At 39.4% G+C, this 19,242-nt stretch overlaps 2 protein-coding genes across 3 annotated transcripts in view; one reads left to right on the top strand and one right to left on the bottom strand.

Annotated features, from left to right (window-relative positions):
• The window catches only part of erg28 (ergosterol biosynthesis 28 homolog), a 2,845-nt gene extending 800 nt beyond the window's left edge, over positions 1–2,045 (top strand). The window contains exons 3-6 of one of the 2 annotated variants that reach the window (XM_089003683.1): positions 39–129; positions 213–331; positions 448–583; positions 1,908–2,045. In XM_089003683.1, coding sequence (XP_088859809.1) covers positions 39–129; positions 213–331; positions 448–536 — 299 coding nt within the window. In that variant the 3' untranslated portion in view covers positions 537–583; positions 1,908–2,045. Of the gene's footprint in view, positions 1–38; positions 130–212; positions 332–447; positions 1,546–1,907 lie in introns of those variants that run through there. The other variant, XM_089003682.1, reaches the window with a different exon arrangement.
• flvcr2a (FLVCR choline and putative heme transporter 2a) overlaps positions 1,678–19,242 on the bottom strand; it is a 28,972-nt gene continuing 11,407 nt past the window's right edge. Inside the window, 9 exon segments of the mRNA XM_089003676.1 lie at positions 1,678–4,059; positions 4,062–4,168; positions 4,400–4,511; positions 4,589–4,694; positions 6,248–6,358; positions 8,371–8,474; positions 8,705–8,772; positions 12,761–12,901; positions 18,843–18,984. Coding sequence (XP_088859802.1) covers positions 3,943–4,059; positions 4,062–4,168; positions 4,400–4,511; positions 4,589–4,694; positions 6,248–6,358; positions 8,371–8,474; positions 8,705–8,772; positions 12,761–12,901; positions 18,843–18,984 — 1,008 coding nt within the window. The 3' untranslated portion in view covers positions 1,678–3,942.

Genomic DNA, 19,242 nt, shown 5'->3' with positions numbered 1-19,242 from the left:
ATTTCACTCTCTGTATATGTGTCTACTCTTTTATTCAGTCAATGGTCTTCAAGCTCGGACGTTTGGTATTTGGACATTACTGTCATCCATCATTCGCTGTACCTGTGCCATTGATATACAGAACAGAACGTAAGATACGTATCTTGTTTTTTAAGTCTTGCGATTCCATGCCTTGTTTGAGTGGACGACTAAATACACTGTGTTACTGGCAGGTTATATCATATCACTTTGTGGACATTTGTCCTGGCACTGGGTCATTTTCTGTCTGAGGCATTTGTCTATAAAACTGCACCTCTCACCATCGGAGTCATGGCACCTCTTATTGTGGCTAGTGAGTACTGTCCTGTGGGAATGTCTTCTGTTGTTTATTACTGTTTGCAAATGTTTATTACTGTTTGCAAATGTTGAGCCTGTAGCATGAAGTAATTTCAGCATTTGTTTTTCCAGGTTTCTCAATCATAGCGATGCTGATTGGATTCCAGTACTTTCCAGAGACTCCAGAGCAAGTGGGAGCGCAGCAGAAGAAACGGAACTGAATGTCCTCACGTCCAAGAGTGCACCAGACGTGTTTGGATTGATTGTGGTGCGCTGCTTCCCAGATGTTATTTTACAATATTTCCTACAGTCAATCAAGCTTTCCCAGAACTCTACACGTCAATTTTCATGCCCTCAACATGTCCTAAGATTGGAAAACATAATATTTATTCGTTTTACAGTGGAATAGAAACTCCACTGAGCCCTCTTATTCACATTAGCTTTTAGTGACATACAAAACATGGGACTCCAGTCAAGTTGAGATCCTCAAAAAGAATTTATTTAATGTGTTTTAAATATCAAGGAGTGTGAAATCTTCACAGTTTCATACAATGTCCTAAAATTTCATAAATTCCAATTGAGCACATCAGAGCAAAAACATTCTGTCAAGAAACAAACTGCAACAAAAAATTCACAACAAGTTGATCATAAAGTTGACGGACACCACACATTTCTCTAGCTATATGAGTCTACAAGCAAAGCACATTTTTAATAATAAAATATTTCTTGTTTATCTTGTGCAAAACGAACCATTCGATTCACCTCTTTTTCCATATTGACGCAGATGTCAGTCTTTAGTTTGTGTCTGCCAACTCTGGGGGAGGACAAAACTGTCTTTCCAAAGTATACATTAGGAGCACAGCGTCAACTGTTATTGTAGTCAGTAGAATTCAGAGGTCATACTGCCGTGTGATCTGGAATGACAGGCATAAAATCTTCCAGCTGCTGTGACATGAAAACACATTACCATTAATGTTCTAAAAACAGTACTTAAATGAAAAGCTTTTTGCAAAGTAAAGCTTTAAAACAGTTTCAATGTTGGTGATCGACAGAAGTACTGTTGTTGTTGTACAAGCGGTAGTCGTTGTTGTAGAAGGAGGAGGAGATGACTAGTTTGAAAGCTTTGAGGTTTTGAACGCTTTGAGGTAAGAGGACATGAAAAGGTCACACTAGACATTTCAGCTCCAAATGATGAATGTTAAAGAGACATGAGATTCTAACATCATTGGTGTGCATGACTGAATTCTTGTACTTGTTTTGGGATCCAGGTGTGTGTGTGTGTGTGTGTGTGTGTGTGTGTGTGTGTGTGTGTGTGTGCGTGTGTGTGTGTGTATGTGCGTGTGTGTGTGTGTGTGTGTGTGCGTGTGTGTGTGTGTGTGTGTGTGTGTGTGTGTGTGTGTGTGTGTGTGTGTGTGTGTGTGTGTGTGTGTGTGTGTGTGTGTGTGTGTGTGTGATGTCCTCCTGGCACAGAGTCGCACAGTATTTTTGATTGGGACTGCATCCGATCTTCACCAAAGCTTTCAAAGCAGAATGTATTGCGACTAATTCTTCATCTGTTCCGCCTTAAAACTTTCTTCTTTCTGGATTTCCAGGTGTGGAAGGCTTTCCTCGAGAACAGTGCTCATGTCCTGGAAAAACAGAAATGCACTCCAATCATTATATGCGTATCATGAAAAAGGATCGGAGTCTTTTACTCCAACAAAATCGCTATTATATAACATTAAAAGGGGAAATCAAATATGACATACCAGTTCACGTCTTATAATACCGCTGCTATTTTAAAAATAGCCACTGGAAAAGGGCACCTTGACCCAAAGCAACCAACCCAAAGCGTCAATGCTGTGCTCCTTAAAATACTGTCGTTTTTTTTCCAACATGCTGCTGCCAAATGTGAAGTACAGTACGTGAATAGTGGAATCTCCAAAGTTTAACACAATTCATTGAAAAACAATTATTCCAATCGGAAATAATGCACAGTAATTTCAAGAGTAAGTCAAATGAAAGATTTGCTTCACAATATGTTCTATGCAGTCCCACTGGTCTCAATCAACATGGTGTTAAGGAATATGAATCAAGCAAGAACATAAACCACATCTCAGGGTTCTCCCATTTTGCCACTTGCTGTCGACTGAAAAATGACATTGCAGTGCCTCAGGGTTCAACTTGCAAACGTCACTTGAACCAACCTCAGTTAACCGTGACGTGAAAACCTGCTATTGATGAGCACATCTGGTGTTTCCATGTGCTGCCTGTGCTTGAGTTAGTTTTATCAATATGTATACCGTATTTTCCGATGTATAAGGTACATCCAAAAGCCTTCATTTTCTTCAAAACATGCAAATTTCCCCATTGTGGGACGAATAAAGGTTTTGATTCTGATTCCGATTCATTCAGTTATGGACAACTTAGTATTGCATTAACCTTAAAAACAAGTCAGTATTGTGAATTACAGGAAGATTGACTGAGTATGTGATGGAACGTTGCACTGTGCAAACACATTGTTAAAAACAGTTACTCAACCTTAAATTGAAATGTGGTTGAAAACTGTATGACAGCAACAATAGAATAGTATCAGCGTTGGCGGGGAGTAAGGAAAGAGATGGTGACCCTACCTTGACGAGTGTTTTGATTTTTAGCTTGTAAGTTTATATCAGAACTGCTGCTGGCAGGGGCCGCTGCAAGATGTGCCCCCGTAGTCCTGAACAGATGACGCCCGGTCTGCATGCTGGAATAATAGCTTGGGTGTCACGTCTTTGAGAGGCGCCCAAAACAACTTGACATGCAACCCACGAGCACTGGCACTGATTTGAGCCCAAAAACCCTTGCACACACAAATAATAGCGTTCTGCCTGTCCACTTGAAAAGTACAGTCAGATGAAATTACCAGCTTTTGTTTGGTTTTGAATATTCAATCCACTGTTTTATAATCAGGAACTAACAAATCAATGTCTGTGTGCGCAGGATTACTGGTTCTTTATATTTTTGCAATTTTTCCATTAAAAAGAAAGCTATCGATCACTGGGGTGAAAGTCTGGTCCTCGATCGCCAATGTCCCGCATGTTTTAAACGATCAGACATATCTGCCGCAGCCTGATAACAATCTTGATCATTTGAATCCGGTTTGTTGCAGCGGGGAAAGATGATGAAAACACACAGGATTGTGGCCCTCGAGCATCAGAGGTTGACACCCGTGGTGGAGATTGTTGTGAATGGAACAATGTGAGGTGAAGTGAATTTTAAAAATTGTGTTGTGACCTTTAAAAGTAATTTGTAAGAGAATGATTTTTACATTTTGTTTGCTGTTTCACTGAAATACTTTCAATGAGACTTTTACACCTCTGCAAATAGTCGATCTGATGACTTCTGATTCCAGTTAATTTGTACCGTTGGCTGCGTTCTTATGATATTACAGTGAAACAAACACCAAAAAAAACTTGCTACGTGGATCAAAGGGTAGGATGACCTCTCATGCTGAGGTCATTAGTACAGGACAATGCTGAGATCTTACATTTACTCCAACTTGAAGATAGTATATAAAGGACATTGTGGAAAGTTTTGAAAGAATTGGCACGTCAAGTTAGCGTTCAACAAAATGTTGCAAAGTTGTTGGATAAAACGCAGAGAAAGTTACATGAAAGTCCATGCCTTCATGCTTGCAGCAGTGCAAATTGTGCAATGTAGTGTCAGATCTGCAGCCCAAATCAACCAGGGGCGTTTTTTTTTCAGCACAAAATACATCGACGGTATCCCTCTCCACGGACGTGAGATGCCGTCGATAATATACTCACACTGACTGATTGCCCAGCAGTCTGTAGGTTGGCCTTTTGCCTCCGGAGCTCTGACTTAATGAATCCTGTGATGCCAACAAAAGAGTAAAGACACATTTGTTTACTCTGGTAACACAAGGGTGATCCATACATGTTCTTCTACAAACTATTGTAGCACAAAGAAGTGATGAATGAGTACTTTGATTTTAACACTAGATGGCAACATTACTAGTATACTACTGTATATGGCCCTAAAAAGGGTAGATTTATATCCTCCCCAATTCAGTGTTGGCGATTGTTTCTAAACGTTTCCTTACCAGTCATGATAGATCCAATTAAAATAAATATACACAGAAAAATATTTCCTGGCAAGGTGCCCCATTTGTCAATAATCTTTCCTTGGGAGATGGTAAAGATGATTCCAAAGATCTGAAAGCAGATTGGTGATCTGGTTAAATTGTCCCAAGTTCACTTACTGCACACAAGTGAATTAACTTGGGGCCAACCTGAGCTGAACAGTTGAGAAGACCAGATGAAGTTCCTTCTGATTCGGGGTAGGTGAGTTCTACTGCAAACTCAAAGCCCAAAGGAAGGTATCCAGTCATGAAGAAGCTGCATGATATTAACTGTAAATATTCCTTCAACTTTAAATGTTTAAAAACCACACCTTAAAGGACAACCGACATCACTTTTTTGTTTTTTAACTGACATCAGAAAAACGTTTTATGGCATCTAAAATACCCAAAACATGCAGTATGATATTTTTAGTCAAATGCAAAACACCAATAAAAATGACTTAAAGTGTCCAAAATCTGCAAAAAAATTGAGCTGCGAATTGGGCATTTTCAGAAACTCTGTTCCCTCTCGGTCCCTCAGATCTTCATCCTCCCTTCACCTCTATGTGCCCTCTGCCCGTCTCACCACGATGGGATGCAGAGCTTTCAGCCGCTCTGCTCCCAAACTCTGGAATTCTCTTCCACCCAACATCCGCAATATTGACTCCCTCCCTATTTTCAAGGCTCACCTCAAATTGCTTTCAATGTATAGTTCTATCTGCTATTTTATTATGTATCATTTTACTTATGGTTTTATTGTTATGTGCTTTGTTTTATTGTTTTTATTGTAAAGTGTCCTTGGGTGTTTTGAAATGCGCTTGAAATAAAATGTATTATTATTATTATAATAATTCACCAGATCACATTTGACGCTTCTTTGAACAACCCGACATCCAAAGAACCCAAAAAGGAAACATTATTCATGCATTCACACATTCACAGTCTGATGGCAGTAACCTATATGTTCTGGAGTCAGAGGCACTCTGGTGAAAAATGCTATGTATATTTCGACATTTGCTTAAAGGACACCAACACCATTTTTTTGTTTCCGAACTGAAATCAGAAAAACGTTTTATAGCATCTAAAATACCCAAAGCGCGCAGGCTGATATTTTTAGTTAAATGCAAAATACCAATAAAAATGACTTAAAGTGTCGAAAATCTGCCACAAGTCAGCTCGAAACTGGGGATTTTCAGAAAGTCCCGCCTCCAGTTCGTGACGTCCCGCCAAGTCGTCTTGCCTTGCTCAAGAAACAAAACAATGGGCTCACGGAGTTCAGATTCAAAGAAGATGCTTTCTTGTTACTCATCCAGTTATGAATATGATTCAAATAGTTCGGAAGAGGAAAGCATAAATGTTTGCAATCGATTAAGGAGTCCTCCCATATCAATTCGAGCCGTCAATGACAGCAATGTAGTGTCCCAGAAAATGCAAAAGATGACGCCCAAGCTCCGTTGGAAATGGGCTTATTTGTCTGCTGCAACACACAACGATTCACCATTGCATTATTTATGTGTTTTCCTTCTAATTTTGCCATCAACACGGATCAACACGAAGTTTTCAGACCAAACAAAGTACCACAAATGCATTGTGTGTCGCTTTCTCGGTCAGGGGCGTTCCAAATATGACGTCATGTAGGGGATTGTCATCAACTCGAAAACAAGACTTCCTGAATATTCAGTGCGAGTCTTAAAACGTAAAATATAGCTATATGTGGTGGAATCTTAGCAAAATGTGTTCAGTAGAAGTCATTTGAAGTGATTTTACAGAATATGGACACAACTTGTCCGGGGGCGTCGGTTGTCCTTTATGTGTATCAATATTACCAACCCGAAAATTCCAGCTGTGACAAACACCACCCAGAGATGGCCTAGGTTTAGCGTTGAGGCGTACAAAAGCATCCCAATCAGAGACAGCACATACACCGCCAGTGTGGTCTGCCTGATGAGAGAGAAAAGAGAATATTTTGTGTAAAAAAAGTTGTAAATGTACAGGATGTATTTTTTTTCTCTCAAAACCCATGTTAAGCAGATTGGACAAAAATGTAGATCTGAGTCTTGTGAACAGGCTTATAATTTCAGGCAAAAGCTGCTAAGACTCTCAAAGTTTATCATACTTGCAACAAAAAAAAACACTAGAAGAAAACCAGATGACTTCAGTTTTTTCTTTAAATGTTAATAATGTACATGCAAATGTGTACTGTACTGTTTCATGGTCACACTTGTAGAGTCTGATGAAGAAAAATCCAGAAGTGAGCTATTATCCAAGCAAAGGCCAACTGCACAAACAGGCTTATTCTGGTCTGGCAGTTTTTTTGTACAACCACGCGTAAAATTCTGGTTCTATAAACAAAATGTCATCCATGCCTCTCACGCTTACTTCAAAACAAGAGGGGGAATGTCAACAAGAGGGATTGGCACCTGAGCATCCAATTGACATGTCAGAAATCCAAGACATTTATCAAGTCATTTGAGATCAAATGATGAAGGAAAATCAAAATAATGGCCACTGGTGAGACTGCATGCTCAAGACAGAATTTCAAGTTTAATGCCGGAACGATCATGCCCTGGGAACAAACAAGATAAGACCACACTTTTCTCGTTTGTCAGTTTATATAAGCAGACTTGGATATCAGAACAAAAGCACAGCCTTCAGTTCCACTTGGCAAAGGCCTTCCCAAGCTGAGCTCCTTGTAACAAAAACAAAATTCGAGACATCCACGGAACGGGAATGCAGGCAAATGAACTAACTCATGTCATTGTTAAATTACTACATTTACATTAATTGAACCTTTTTCTCATCCCAATTTGCAGAACATGGAACAACATGACCCGGCGTGACATTTTCAGCAGACTTCATTTGGCTGAAGCGAGCGAGCGCCGTGCCCCCCCCTACCCCTCCACCACCGAGGGGCTTCCAAATGTAACGTTTATTTGATTGAATATGGATAATTGCGTGCTAATAATCTTGCTGGCTAGCTGGTTATATAGCTAGCTATCTAGTTAGCTACCTTGCCATTTGCAAGCTAGCTATCTGGCTGGCTACCTAGCTAGCTATCTATTTGTTATCTATTAGCTATCTAGCTAGCTATCTATTAGTTATCTATTCGCTAGCTAGCTAACTCTCTTTTTTTTTGTGAACGTTTTGAAAGGCACGTATAAATGAAATTTATTATTATCTCATCTCATTTTCCGTACCGCTTATTCCTCATTAGGGTCGCGGGGGTTGCTGGAGCCTATCTCAGCTGTCTTCGGGCACGAGGCGGGGGACACCCTGAATTGGTTGCCAGCCAATCGCAGGGCACACAAAGACATACAACAGTCACTCTCACACTCACACCTAGGGACAATTTGGAGTGGTCAATCTGCCTTCCATGCATGTTTTTGGAGTGTGGGAGGAAACCGGAGGACCCGGAGAAAACCCACGCGGGTCCGGGGAGAACATGCAAACTCCACACAGGGAGACCGGACCGGGACGCGAACCGGCGACCTCTGCACTGTGAAGCCGGTGTGCTAACCACTCGACTACCGGGCCGCCCATTTATTATTATTATTATTATTATTATTATTATTATTATTATTATTATTATTATTATTATTATTATTATAAAGAGAGTACTGAAATTGCATTTTGGCCAAAATACTGTATGTCCACCAGCCCAAGTCTCAAGTGTGATATGCCACACTCAGTGTATTTAACAACCGGCTGGGAATTTCCAGTGGATTTATGTCACGTCTGAGCAACATACTCTATAGGCGAGTTGTACTAAGCAGAGGGGCAAAACTGCTCAGGTGAATTGCTTTTGATTTAAAAAAAAGTTTAACAAGAACAAATGTAGATATAGTCTCAATTGTTTTGTTTTGCAAAGTCGGAAAGCCAAATACTTAACCACAACATCATTCATGTGGAACTTGGTCATATGCTCGCAGTAGTAACCATTTCAGAAAACCTACTTGTAAGTTTTAGTCTTGTCCAGCCAAATTCCACAGATGAGTGATCCCACCATGCCCGCAATGACGATGGTCAACCCAATCCGACCTGCATTCACTTCTTCACCCTATAAAGCAAATCGGTTTTTCAGACATTAGTTACATTTTGCGATCTGCATTAACTTGGCTAAAGGGCTCTCATGTGAGATAATTGCAGTCTCAGCTATACCATTCTATCGAGGTCATCGCCTGGTACTTTTATAGGTATAAATAATCTAAAGCAGAGCTTTGTGAGAAACATCATGGGCAAAACAAAAGTACAGAACAGTAACCGAATCTGCTGTAGCAAGGAACTTACTGGATAGTGTTCAATAATCATTCGGTTCAGAAGCGTGGACACAGCATAAAAACAGCCCACATTTAGTCCTGCAAATAAAGACAAAAATATGTGTTGTTTGTACTGACACAACATTCAAAATGTATGATATGGTCTACATCAGGGGTGCTCAATACATCAATCGTGATCGACCAGTCGATCTCCAAGGTACTATTGGTCGATCGCATGACAAGGTGATGCGACATTATCATGAACTGCCGCTATACAAATAAAGTTGAGTTGTTTTGAAAAAAAAAAAAGACACCAGCCTATCAGCCACTTGATTGATACATCGGACAACCAATCAGAGGACATCTGATTATTAGGTACGTACACTGTGCGTGTTCAAACAATGCCCCTGAGCGTGGCAAAGTTAAAGGACAACCGACGTCTCCGGACAAGTTGTGTCCATAATTTGTAAAATGGCTTCAAATGACTTCTACTGAGCGTATTTTAAAAAGATTACACCGCCTATAGCTATATTTTACGTTTTAAGACTCGCGTTGAATATTGAGGAAGTCTTGTTTTTGAGTTGGTGACGAGTCCGTACGTGACGTCACTAAAGGAACGCCCCCTGACCGAAAAAAAGACACATTGTAGCAGTCCTTCCATCACGTCAATGTATTTTGCTGTATTGTTTGGTCTGAAAACCTTGTGTTGCACCCAAAAGCCGCCAGAAGAGGGTGTCCAAGCTCCATATAAGGAATTTATCAGCCTGTGGAAACGGAGGTGGCCACAGGAGGTCGCCATTTTGTGCCTCTTTTCTGGTGATCGTTTCTCCCCAATGTTGCCTCAAAATGGCGTGGAATAAATTATTTAATTGATTGCAAACATGTATGCTTTCCTCTTCAGAACTATTTGAATCATTCATAACTGGAGGTGTAACAAGAAAGCATATTCTCCGAATCTGAAGCCATTGTTTTGATTCTCAAGCAATGCAAGACATCTTGGCGTGACATCACAAACTGGGGGCGGGACTTTCTGAAAATGCCCAATTCGGAGCTCAATTTTTTGCAGATTTTGGACACTTTAAGTCATTTTATTGGTGTTTTGCATTTGAATAAAAATATCATACTGCGTGTTTTGGGTATTTTAGATGCTATAAAACGTTTTTCTGTTATCAGTTACGAAAAAAAAGTGACGTCGGTTGTCCTTTAACAATCTAGCAGCGATGGGGATTACGGCTCTTTATAGAGAGACGTTATTTTGGCTCGGCTCACTAAAAACAGCCGGCTCCTCTTATTTGTTGTTGCTTAGATTAATTTAGAGACTGCTCCAGACATTGCCTTTAAAGAGCCGGCTATAAAAGCCGGTATGTTCGCGAACGACACGCCAGTTCAAACTAGTTGGTATAGTTACATCTTAATTTTTCGCTTGTTTTTATCCCACTCAAATATGATATGGGATATACAAATGAGTGAGGGAGCTGGTCCAAGTAAAAAGAAAAAAAGTATACATTTCATACGGAATGGGAATAGGACATTTTTTTTCCACAATGACGTTTGTCTCGTCTGCCAGTTATCAGGTGAACCCAGTTATCAGGTGAACTCAGGTAATGGCAGAAAATGTACATCATTATGTTGTGTTGTGCAACATATGCGGTTATATAGCAACATAAAATGCAAGAATCAATATATTTCTCAGTAAATATAATGGGTAGATAGATCAGATAGATCATTTTGACGTGGTCATTTTAGTAGCTCCCATTCTGAAAAAGTGTGAGCATCCCTGGTCTACATTCTAGACATTTTTATGACAATACACCACAGGTGTCAAAGTCAAGGCCAAATCCGGCCCGCCACATCATTTTTTTCGGCCCTCGAAAGTAAATCAAACTTGTGAAATTACATGATGCTTGCTAAAATCCTAACCAAAATTTCATATTTTTAGATGTAAACCATAATAACAGTCATTATTCTTGACTTCAGATTTAAAAACTTGTTATTTATTAATTCGTTGTGCGCTCTAAATGTAAAATGTGGGGGGGATTAAACATTCTAATGGCTTCCCTAAATTCATAATGGCCCTCGAGAGGAAGGCATAACTACAATGTGGCCCGCAGCAAAAAAATACTTTGACACGCCTGCATTACACCAACCAATATAACACAGTGGCGGTCCGTGCATTTCACACCTAGGCCTTCAGTGAAGTCCTGCTTAGTCCGACTTGAATAAATATCCCTCGTAATACCATAATTTATGACATAACGGCTGGAGATATCATTTACAAAAGCACACGCACGCAGTACTGGGCGTGGCATCACCTTAATCGTCTACAACACAGGCTATTTTCCGGAGCAATTACACATCAATAAATCTGCATCAGCAATTAGAACTTGTCACTATACGTGATACTGCAAACACTTAAAAATAAAAGGAAATTTAAAATCATTTGTCCACAAAGTTTTATGAAGTCCACCAAGAATATGCAATCTTTAACAAGATTTTACGCTAAATTACAAAATGTCAGTTTAATATAAGAAAAACAACAAGACGTTCACAAAACGAACGACTTGTTGAAAATAAAAGTAAACAAATCTTTTTCATTTGTTCTTGAGAATAGGCCTACATGTGACAGCGACACAATCACACAAGTCTCTGAATACTTCCACTACAATCACACAGCTGCACCAATGCACATTATTTACACACTGCAGAAGAGCAAGATTTGTTTTCATTTTTTTTGTAGATTTGTCATTTCATTTATTTACCATTGATTTAATATGAATGAAATAACATTTCAAAAACATGTTAAAAGTGAAAAAATAAGTAAATAAAAATGTTTGCACTCACCAAAACGGTTGTCCTCCAAAACACTTATTTAAATACAAAATCCATTCTCCTTTCTTTCCTCAAGAAGACTTCAATGACTTCGTTGTGCAGTTTGTCTGTGTGTTTCAGTTCCAACAATAAATCCTTTTCTATCTACATGGAGGCCAGTGCTGAAACCCTTTCCCCGCCTGGGACAGGTTAGCTAGCTCGGGGGTCGGCCGGCCTCCTCTCACAAGGTCTAGCTTCTCCTGAAAGGTCCGTCTTGAGAATGGCCTTGCGAGTATATCTGCTACCAAATCTGAGTTGTCCTCTCCTTCAGCTATTGTGGGTTAAAAAAGCGAGTAGATATACTTGGTTTTTCTGCTAAAGTTTCCGGGTCTGATCTGTTGTCAGCTTGGTTGATTTGCATAGCTCTGCCTCCGCTGAGGGCTGAGGTAAAGTGAGTATCCAATCACAGGACGCGTACGTCATGTTCAACGCGAGGCCCTCTAGCTGGCCTTACTGTGCCAACTCGTGATCTGATTGGCTATCGCAACTGTATATCAACTACATGTGCCCGTTCATGTACAGCGTACAGACGCCCTCACTGTTGATTCTGAAGGCGTCGGTCAGATTTCATACAGCCTGGCGACACAAACTAGCTGAATTCTGATTGGATTAAAAACTCTGACCTAAAACTACAACACTGAAAGGAGCACAACCAAATGGATATAATATAACATCAAGAAAACAGTATGTAGAATAATTATATATATATTTCGAAAAAATACTTTTTTTAATGAAATTGACTTTTATTATAATTATGATAATGATGTCTGATTATGTTAAGCCAGCAGAGAAGGCCTTGCTGGCCCTGACGGCCCACCACTGATATAACATTATTGTGATTATTTGCCTGTGTCACCTATAGTCAGGCTTTTACAGCACCATTTATTTACTCATAAAAGTACAGTGATGACAGCATAATATGTATGCCTTGTGCGATTTGCACTCAAAAACAACTCAACTCTAAAATAGAAAATGTGTCAGCATAAAACTGTGTGGAGGGCATTTGCTGCACCAAATTGACTGGCATTGTAGTATATGAAGCTTTGGACTGTCGTTTTGTTTGTAAAACATTGCATAGATTTTGTTTTAAGTGGAACTGGGATCTACTCATGAGTTGCGGATTGTGAGTGAAATCTATGACACATGGAAGTTCCATTCAAAAAAACCAACCAAGAATAGGTTTTTAGGCACCCCTAACTTGTGTACAACAGGGACCCACCGTAACTGACCACAAGCAGCATGAACGGTTTATTGCGCAGCAGCCTCTTGATTGAGGCCAAGTAGGAATAGTTCTCTGGAGGGATGCAGCGGGCCTGGGCTTGGGCCTGTGTGGGAGGGAGCTCTGGTTTCTCTTGGAACACTAGAAACACAGGGGGGGGGGGGGTTAATATAGATTAGCGATGTTAACCTTTTTACAAGTACCATACCCATCTAGTTCATATGCATATTCACTGAACACTTCATTAGTGAACGATAAAAATATGATTTCATTCAAATCTTCAAGACATAAAAACACATTTATTAAAAACTGAAAAATATTAAATACTTTTTTTAGAAGTCAGCATGTTTTTAAATCGTGCACAAAATGAACCAGCCAATGATGGCCAGGCGTGCATGTCATAACAAATTGAGTCGGGTGCCCCTTAACCCCCACAGCGGAGGCTCAGTTGAACTCCCGAGGTCCATTCACCGAACTAACACCCTCGGCTTCGATCAAACCACTGATTTAGATGTTTACAGATTTTACTGAATGCGGACCACATTTTTCCAGAATTTATTAACTCATTCACTGCCAGATGTGCAAAAATGTGTCCACTCCAGTGCCAGTGTGTTTGTCATTGTCACTCGAATTCCAGGAAACACAAAATATTGAGTTTAATGATATTCACTACAGTGTTAGAAACATTAGACTCTCTACTTTCATCAGAAAAAAGCAAGCAGCAGTTAATTCCTAAATTATATGCGTCTGTCGTTATATAAGCCTGAAATGAAGGTGGCTGTCCAAAATACAGTGCAATACATACATTGAACTGGATTGGATTGGATTTACCTTTATTAGTCTCGCATTTCACAGCAGCAAAGTTATGAAAGGAAAGAAAGAAGTTAAAACTAAAATACAGGAACTGCTGGAAAGGCAGCAACTCTCGCGACGCCATCTTGAAGTCAAAAGAACCAAAAAAACATAGGAGCCATCAAAGGCGCGTCTGTTGCAAAAGGTGTTTCCGTGCTGTCAAAGCAACGGTCTCGGGCAATCGAAGAAGTTGAAAAACTTCTGTTAATTTGGATTAACGAAAAGAAGCGATCCGGCGACAGCCTGAGTAAAGAAATTATATGCGAGAAAGCACGGCTAATTCACACCGATATCGCCATGCAGCAACCTGGAAGTTCAGCGCTTATTGAGGATTTTAAAGCCAGCAAGGGATGGTTCGAGAACATCTGAGGGCGAGGAGGAGGAGATGGCTGCAGCATCAAGTGAGCTCATCAAGGCAATGTTGGCAAAGTGGAATGATGTGCAGGCTTTTATCGAACAGTTCCATCCAGAAAAGACTGTGGCAATGACAATCATCAACATGATGAACGATAATGTGATGCCTCAGCTTCGTAAGACCTTACAAGAAAGAAAGCAACAGGTGTCAATTAAGAGGTTTTTAATCGGCAAAAATGATGAGGAGTCCCCAAAGAAGCAAAGAAGGGAAGCCACACCGGAGGTTGAGTAACCAACAGTCCTTATGAAAGGTGTCTCTCCTTCCATAAGCCATCAACGACCATCACAAAGGTAAATAAAACTTTATTTTACAGTACAGTTTTATTTCTTTAATTACATTCGTTATGCAATGTGCCTCTCTTTCCAAACAGCAATTCCCTCTGACCAACGACCTCCAACGCCATTCCATCAAGCCATCAATGACCACCACAAATGTAAATAAAGTGACTTTATTTACAGTGCAGTGTATTTCTTTCATTACAATACAATAGCACATTTATTATACATAGAATAAGGTAACGTGTGTGTAGTTTTAAGGCTTATTTAGTTGAAAATTATATTTTATGCAAACCTGGGAACGGATTATTCTCATTTCAAGGGTTTCCTATGGGAATTTTTTTGGGTAGATACACACATTTCACCTTACACACTCTCTCTGGGAACCAATTAAGTTCGTAAGCCAAGGTCTCACTGTATTTATAATTTATATATTTCAGACAAAGACTATAGCAGTACATACAATTACTTAAAGGACAACCGACGCCTCCGGACAAGTTGTGTCCATAATTTGTAAAATCACTTCAAATGACTTCTAATGAGCGTATTTTACAAAGATTCCACCGCATATAGCTATATTTTACATTTTAAGACTCGCACTGAATATTCCGGAAGTCTTGTTTTTGAGTTGGTGACGATTCCTGATGTCACGTCACGGAGGAAACACCCCTGACCGAGAAAGCGACACACAATGCATTTTCGGTACTTTGTTTGGTCTGAAAACTTCGTGTTGATCCGTGTTGATGGCGAAATTAGAAGGAAAACCAATAACGCGATGGTGAATCGTTGTGTGTTGCACCAAGAATAAGGTTTGATTCTAGTAGACACAAATTCCCAGCAGACAAATCAGCCCATTTCCAATGGAGTTTTGGCACCATCTTGTGCATTTTCTGGGACGCTACATTTCATCCAGATGCCTCAAAATGACACTGAATTACTTCTTTAATCGATTGCAAACATTTATGCTTTCCTCTTCAGAACTATTTGAATCATATTCATAACTGGATGAGTAACAAGAAAGCATCTTCTCCGAATCTGAAGCCATTGTTTTGATTCTCGAGCAAGGCAAGACGTCTTGGCATAACGTCACAATCAAGGGGGCGGGACCTTCTGAAACTAAAACTTTCTCAGATCATTTTGAAGTAGTTTTGGGAGACTTTGAGTCATTTTTATTTGTGTTTTTCATTTGACTAAAAATATTAGCCTGCGTGTTTTGGGTATTTTAGAGGTTATAAAACGTTTTTCTGATGTCAGTTAGGAAACAAAAAAATGGTGTAGGTTGTCCTTTAAATGTTTAATGAAAAAAATGTTATATGTCATTAACATAGCATAATTCCTAAATTACATGGGTCGGGAGTTATATGAGCTTGAAATGAGGGTGACTGTCCAAAATACAATGCAATATATACATTCTTATATAGCACTTATCAACAGCTGAAGTTGGAACAACAGTAAAGCTAACACAACATCATGGAAAAAAGGGAAATGCTGCCCCTTTGTGGAAACGAAAAAAAACATTGCCAGAGGCCATGGCAAGCGCTTTATAGGCACCCAAGCAAGAAAAAACAAAACCTGAACAAATTCAGGGATGGCGCTCCATGTCATATTTTCAATTACTCAATAAATTTGTGAATGGCAGTGAATGAGTTAAATAAAAGGTGGTTTGGAAGTGGGCCAAAAATTGGACATCACGCCTTTGTTTGTGAAACAAGGGTTGCACCACAGCATAATTGTTGATAATGGCCAAAACTGATTGACCAAAATCCAGGGGCGTTTCTGTCAGAATTATTTTTGAAGTTATTATTCATTTGCTCTGATAATGATGTGTTCAAACATGTATTCACCATATTCTCATTGTAATGATTGACTGCCTGTGATACATGAGTGCACAACATGGGGTTATTTGGAAGGGACCAACTTGGATACAACCTCAAATGGGAGACTTGTCTGAAGAGTGCGAACCACCGATAAGGAACATTGCTCACATGCGCCAAACAGGAGCTGAAAGCCGCGGATAGGGAATGCAAGGACACATTTTCACACAGACGCCTGTGTGTCTCAGATGTCTTTTTTCCTACCAAATGCATACAATGTCTTGGCGTGACGTCACGAACTGGGGGCGGGACTTTCTGAAAATGCCCAATTCGCAGCTCAATTTTTTGCCGATTTTGGACACTTTAAGTCATTTTTATTGGTGTTTTGCATTTGACTAAAAATATCAGCCTGCGCGTTTTGGGTATTTTAGATGCTATAAAACGTTTTTTCTGATTTCAGTTGGGAAACAAAAACATGGTGTCGGTTGTCCTTTAAGCAAATGTCGAAATATACATAACATTTTTCATCAGAGTGCCTCTGACTACAGAACAGATAGGTTACTGCCATCAGACTGTGAATGTGTGAATGCATGAATACTGTTTCCTTTTTGGGTTATTTGGATATCGGGTTGTTCAAAGAAGCGTCAAAGACGTCCAAGATGGCGCCCGAGTAGGCAGCCGTCAGCAAGTGCTCTCATGAGCCTTGCTTTTTTTTGTTGTTTTTGTCTTGTTTTGTGTTTTCTTTTGTTACTTTGTGTTGTTGGGCGTCGTGTGGAATGGATACGGATTGTTTTTCAGCATTTTTGACCATGACATTCATCAAGGAGGAGACTGTGCTGAGCGGTTGCGCCTTTTCGGCAGCATGAATATGCCAGTACTGTTTTTGAATGGGAGGAATGTCGGTGCCATTCGACTGCCATCGCTGGACACCAAAGGTGCCATTGTGTTTTTTTGCGCCTGTAATGGGCAGCATCTTCACAACGGAAAGGTCGGTGCTGTTGGACAGTCTGCAGCTGGATGGATGCATGGCCTGAAGAATGAATGACTCTCTGTGTCTTTGTTTTGTCATGTTGTCTTTGTTTTGTCATATTATTTGTTATTTTGGTTTTTTTTTGTTCTTTTGACTTCAAGACGGCGCCGCGAGAGTGGCTGCCTTTCCAGCAGCTCATGTATTTCTTTTTTCTACTTTATTACTTTTTTCTACTTTCATTCCTTTTCATCACTTTGCTGCTGTGAAATGTAAATGTGTCCACTGTGAGACTAATAAAGGCAAATCCAATCCGATCCAATCCAATCCAAATGTGATCTGGTGAATTATTATGCGTGTTATATTGTTTTTAATGTGCTAATGTGTGAGGGCAGCATCAAAGACATATAATAACAATAATAATAATAATAATAATAATAATAATAATAATAATAATAATAATACATTTCATTTATAAGCGCCTTTTAAATCTATCAAGGTCACTTTACACGCGCCAGCGTTCACTCAACGCGGAAGTAACTCAAATAGAATAGTAAGACAAATAGATAGAAAGCTATCTAGCAAGCCAATAGATAGCAAATAGCTAGCCAGCTAGATAGCTAGCCTGCCAGATAACTATTGTACGGTATTACAGAAAAGACAAAGACAATTGCAGAACTCAATATTTCAATATGTATTCTTGGTGGATGCCATTTTTAACATTTGTTCCTGTTTTGCATTTGCATTTTTTGCATTATAGCTAAGATAGATGAGAAAAATATCACAACCTCTGCATAAATACAAACATGCAGTGCAGTTCAACAGCACTCTAAACTTCAAATATATATATATATATATATATATATATATATATATATATATATATATATATATATATATATATATATATATATATATATATATAAATCTGTATATATTTTAATGTTTTGCATATGACAAACTGTTACCTTAAAGGACAACCGACGTCTCCGAACAAGTTGTGTCCATAATTTGTAAAATGGCTTCAAATGACTTCTACTGAGCGTATTTTAAAAAGATTACACCGCATATAGCTATATTTTACGTTTTAAGACTCGCGCTGAATATTCAGGAAGTCTTGTTTTTGAGTTGGTGACGAGTCCGTACGTGACGTCACTAAAGGAACGCCCCCTGACCGAAAAAAAGACACATTGTAGCAGTCCTTCCATTACGTCAATGCATTTTGCTGTATTGTTTGGTCTGAAAACTTTGTATTGCAACCAAAAGCCGCCAGAAGAGGGTGTCCAAGCTCCATATAAGGAATTATGGATAATTAAGTTTAACCAAAGTGATCTTTAAAACTGGTCCATCCTGCTTGCTTACTCATGTGACCGACTATCACATCTCTTGAATTAGTATTGACACTAAAAGAAACAAGATCAGTCGTGAGGCTTTAATGATTCCCTGACTGTCATGGATTTCCAAGATCTTCACTGAGTGGGAGGTTCCACAGTTCATACAACAGTTACATAATTGAAGACACTGCTGCGTGTGCTTCACATTGTGTCAGAACACATCCATCAAATGCACGCTTCAATTATTGCAGCATTGGGCAGTCTTGCCTGAGGAGAACCCAATGGTACTGTTGTACAAAAGGCTTAAGGAGAATACTGTGTTGTACTGTAATTCTATTAAAATTGACATTAATTGCATGACTGAGCAAAAAAAATGTCTTGCCCAATTGCTGACCCTTGACTGAGTCATTCTATTGAGGACTTACCAATGATCACAAGGATGAAAATGATGGTCGCCACACCAGCGCTGATGTAGAACATGATCTTAATGTGGTGTGCCAGCTCCTCCACATCATCTACGTTAGGCACGAGGATGGGGGGGATCAGAAACCCAATAGCAATGCCCATCTGCGGGGGAGAATCAACACATTAATAAATAAATAAATAAAAAGGCAAAATATACCGCATTTTCTGCACAATAAGGCGCACCTAAAAGAAAATATTTTTTCAAAAGTTGACCATGGTTCCTCATAATCCGGTGTATGGAAATCTTTTTAAAATATGTCATTCATTAAAGGTGACCCTTATAATGCAGTGCACCTTATGTATGGATTTTTTTTTTTTTAAATATGTCATTCATTGAAGGTTTCCCTTATAATGCGGTCC

The sequence above is a fragment of the Hippocampus bargibanti genome, linkage group LG09 (assembly GCF_051943395.1).
Source record: "Hippocampus bargibanti isolate YZ-2025 linkage group LG09, ASM5194339v1, whole genome shotgun sequence".
NCBI lineage: Eukaryota > Metazoa > Chordata > Actinopteri > Syngnathiformes > Syngnathidae > Hippocampus > Hippocampus bargibanti.
Note: the sequence above shows the minus strand (reverse complement) of the source record. Positions and strands in the feature narration are given on the sequence as shown.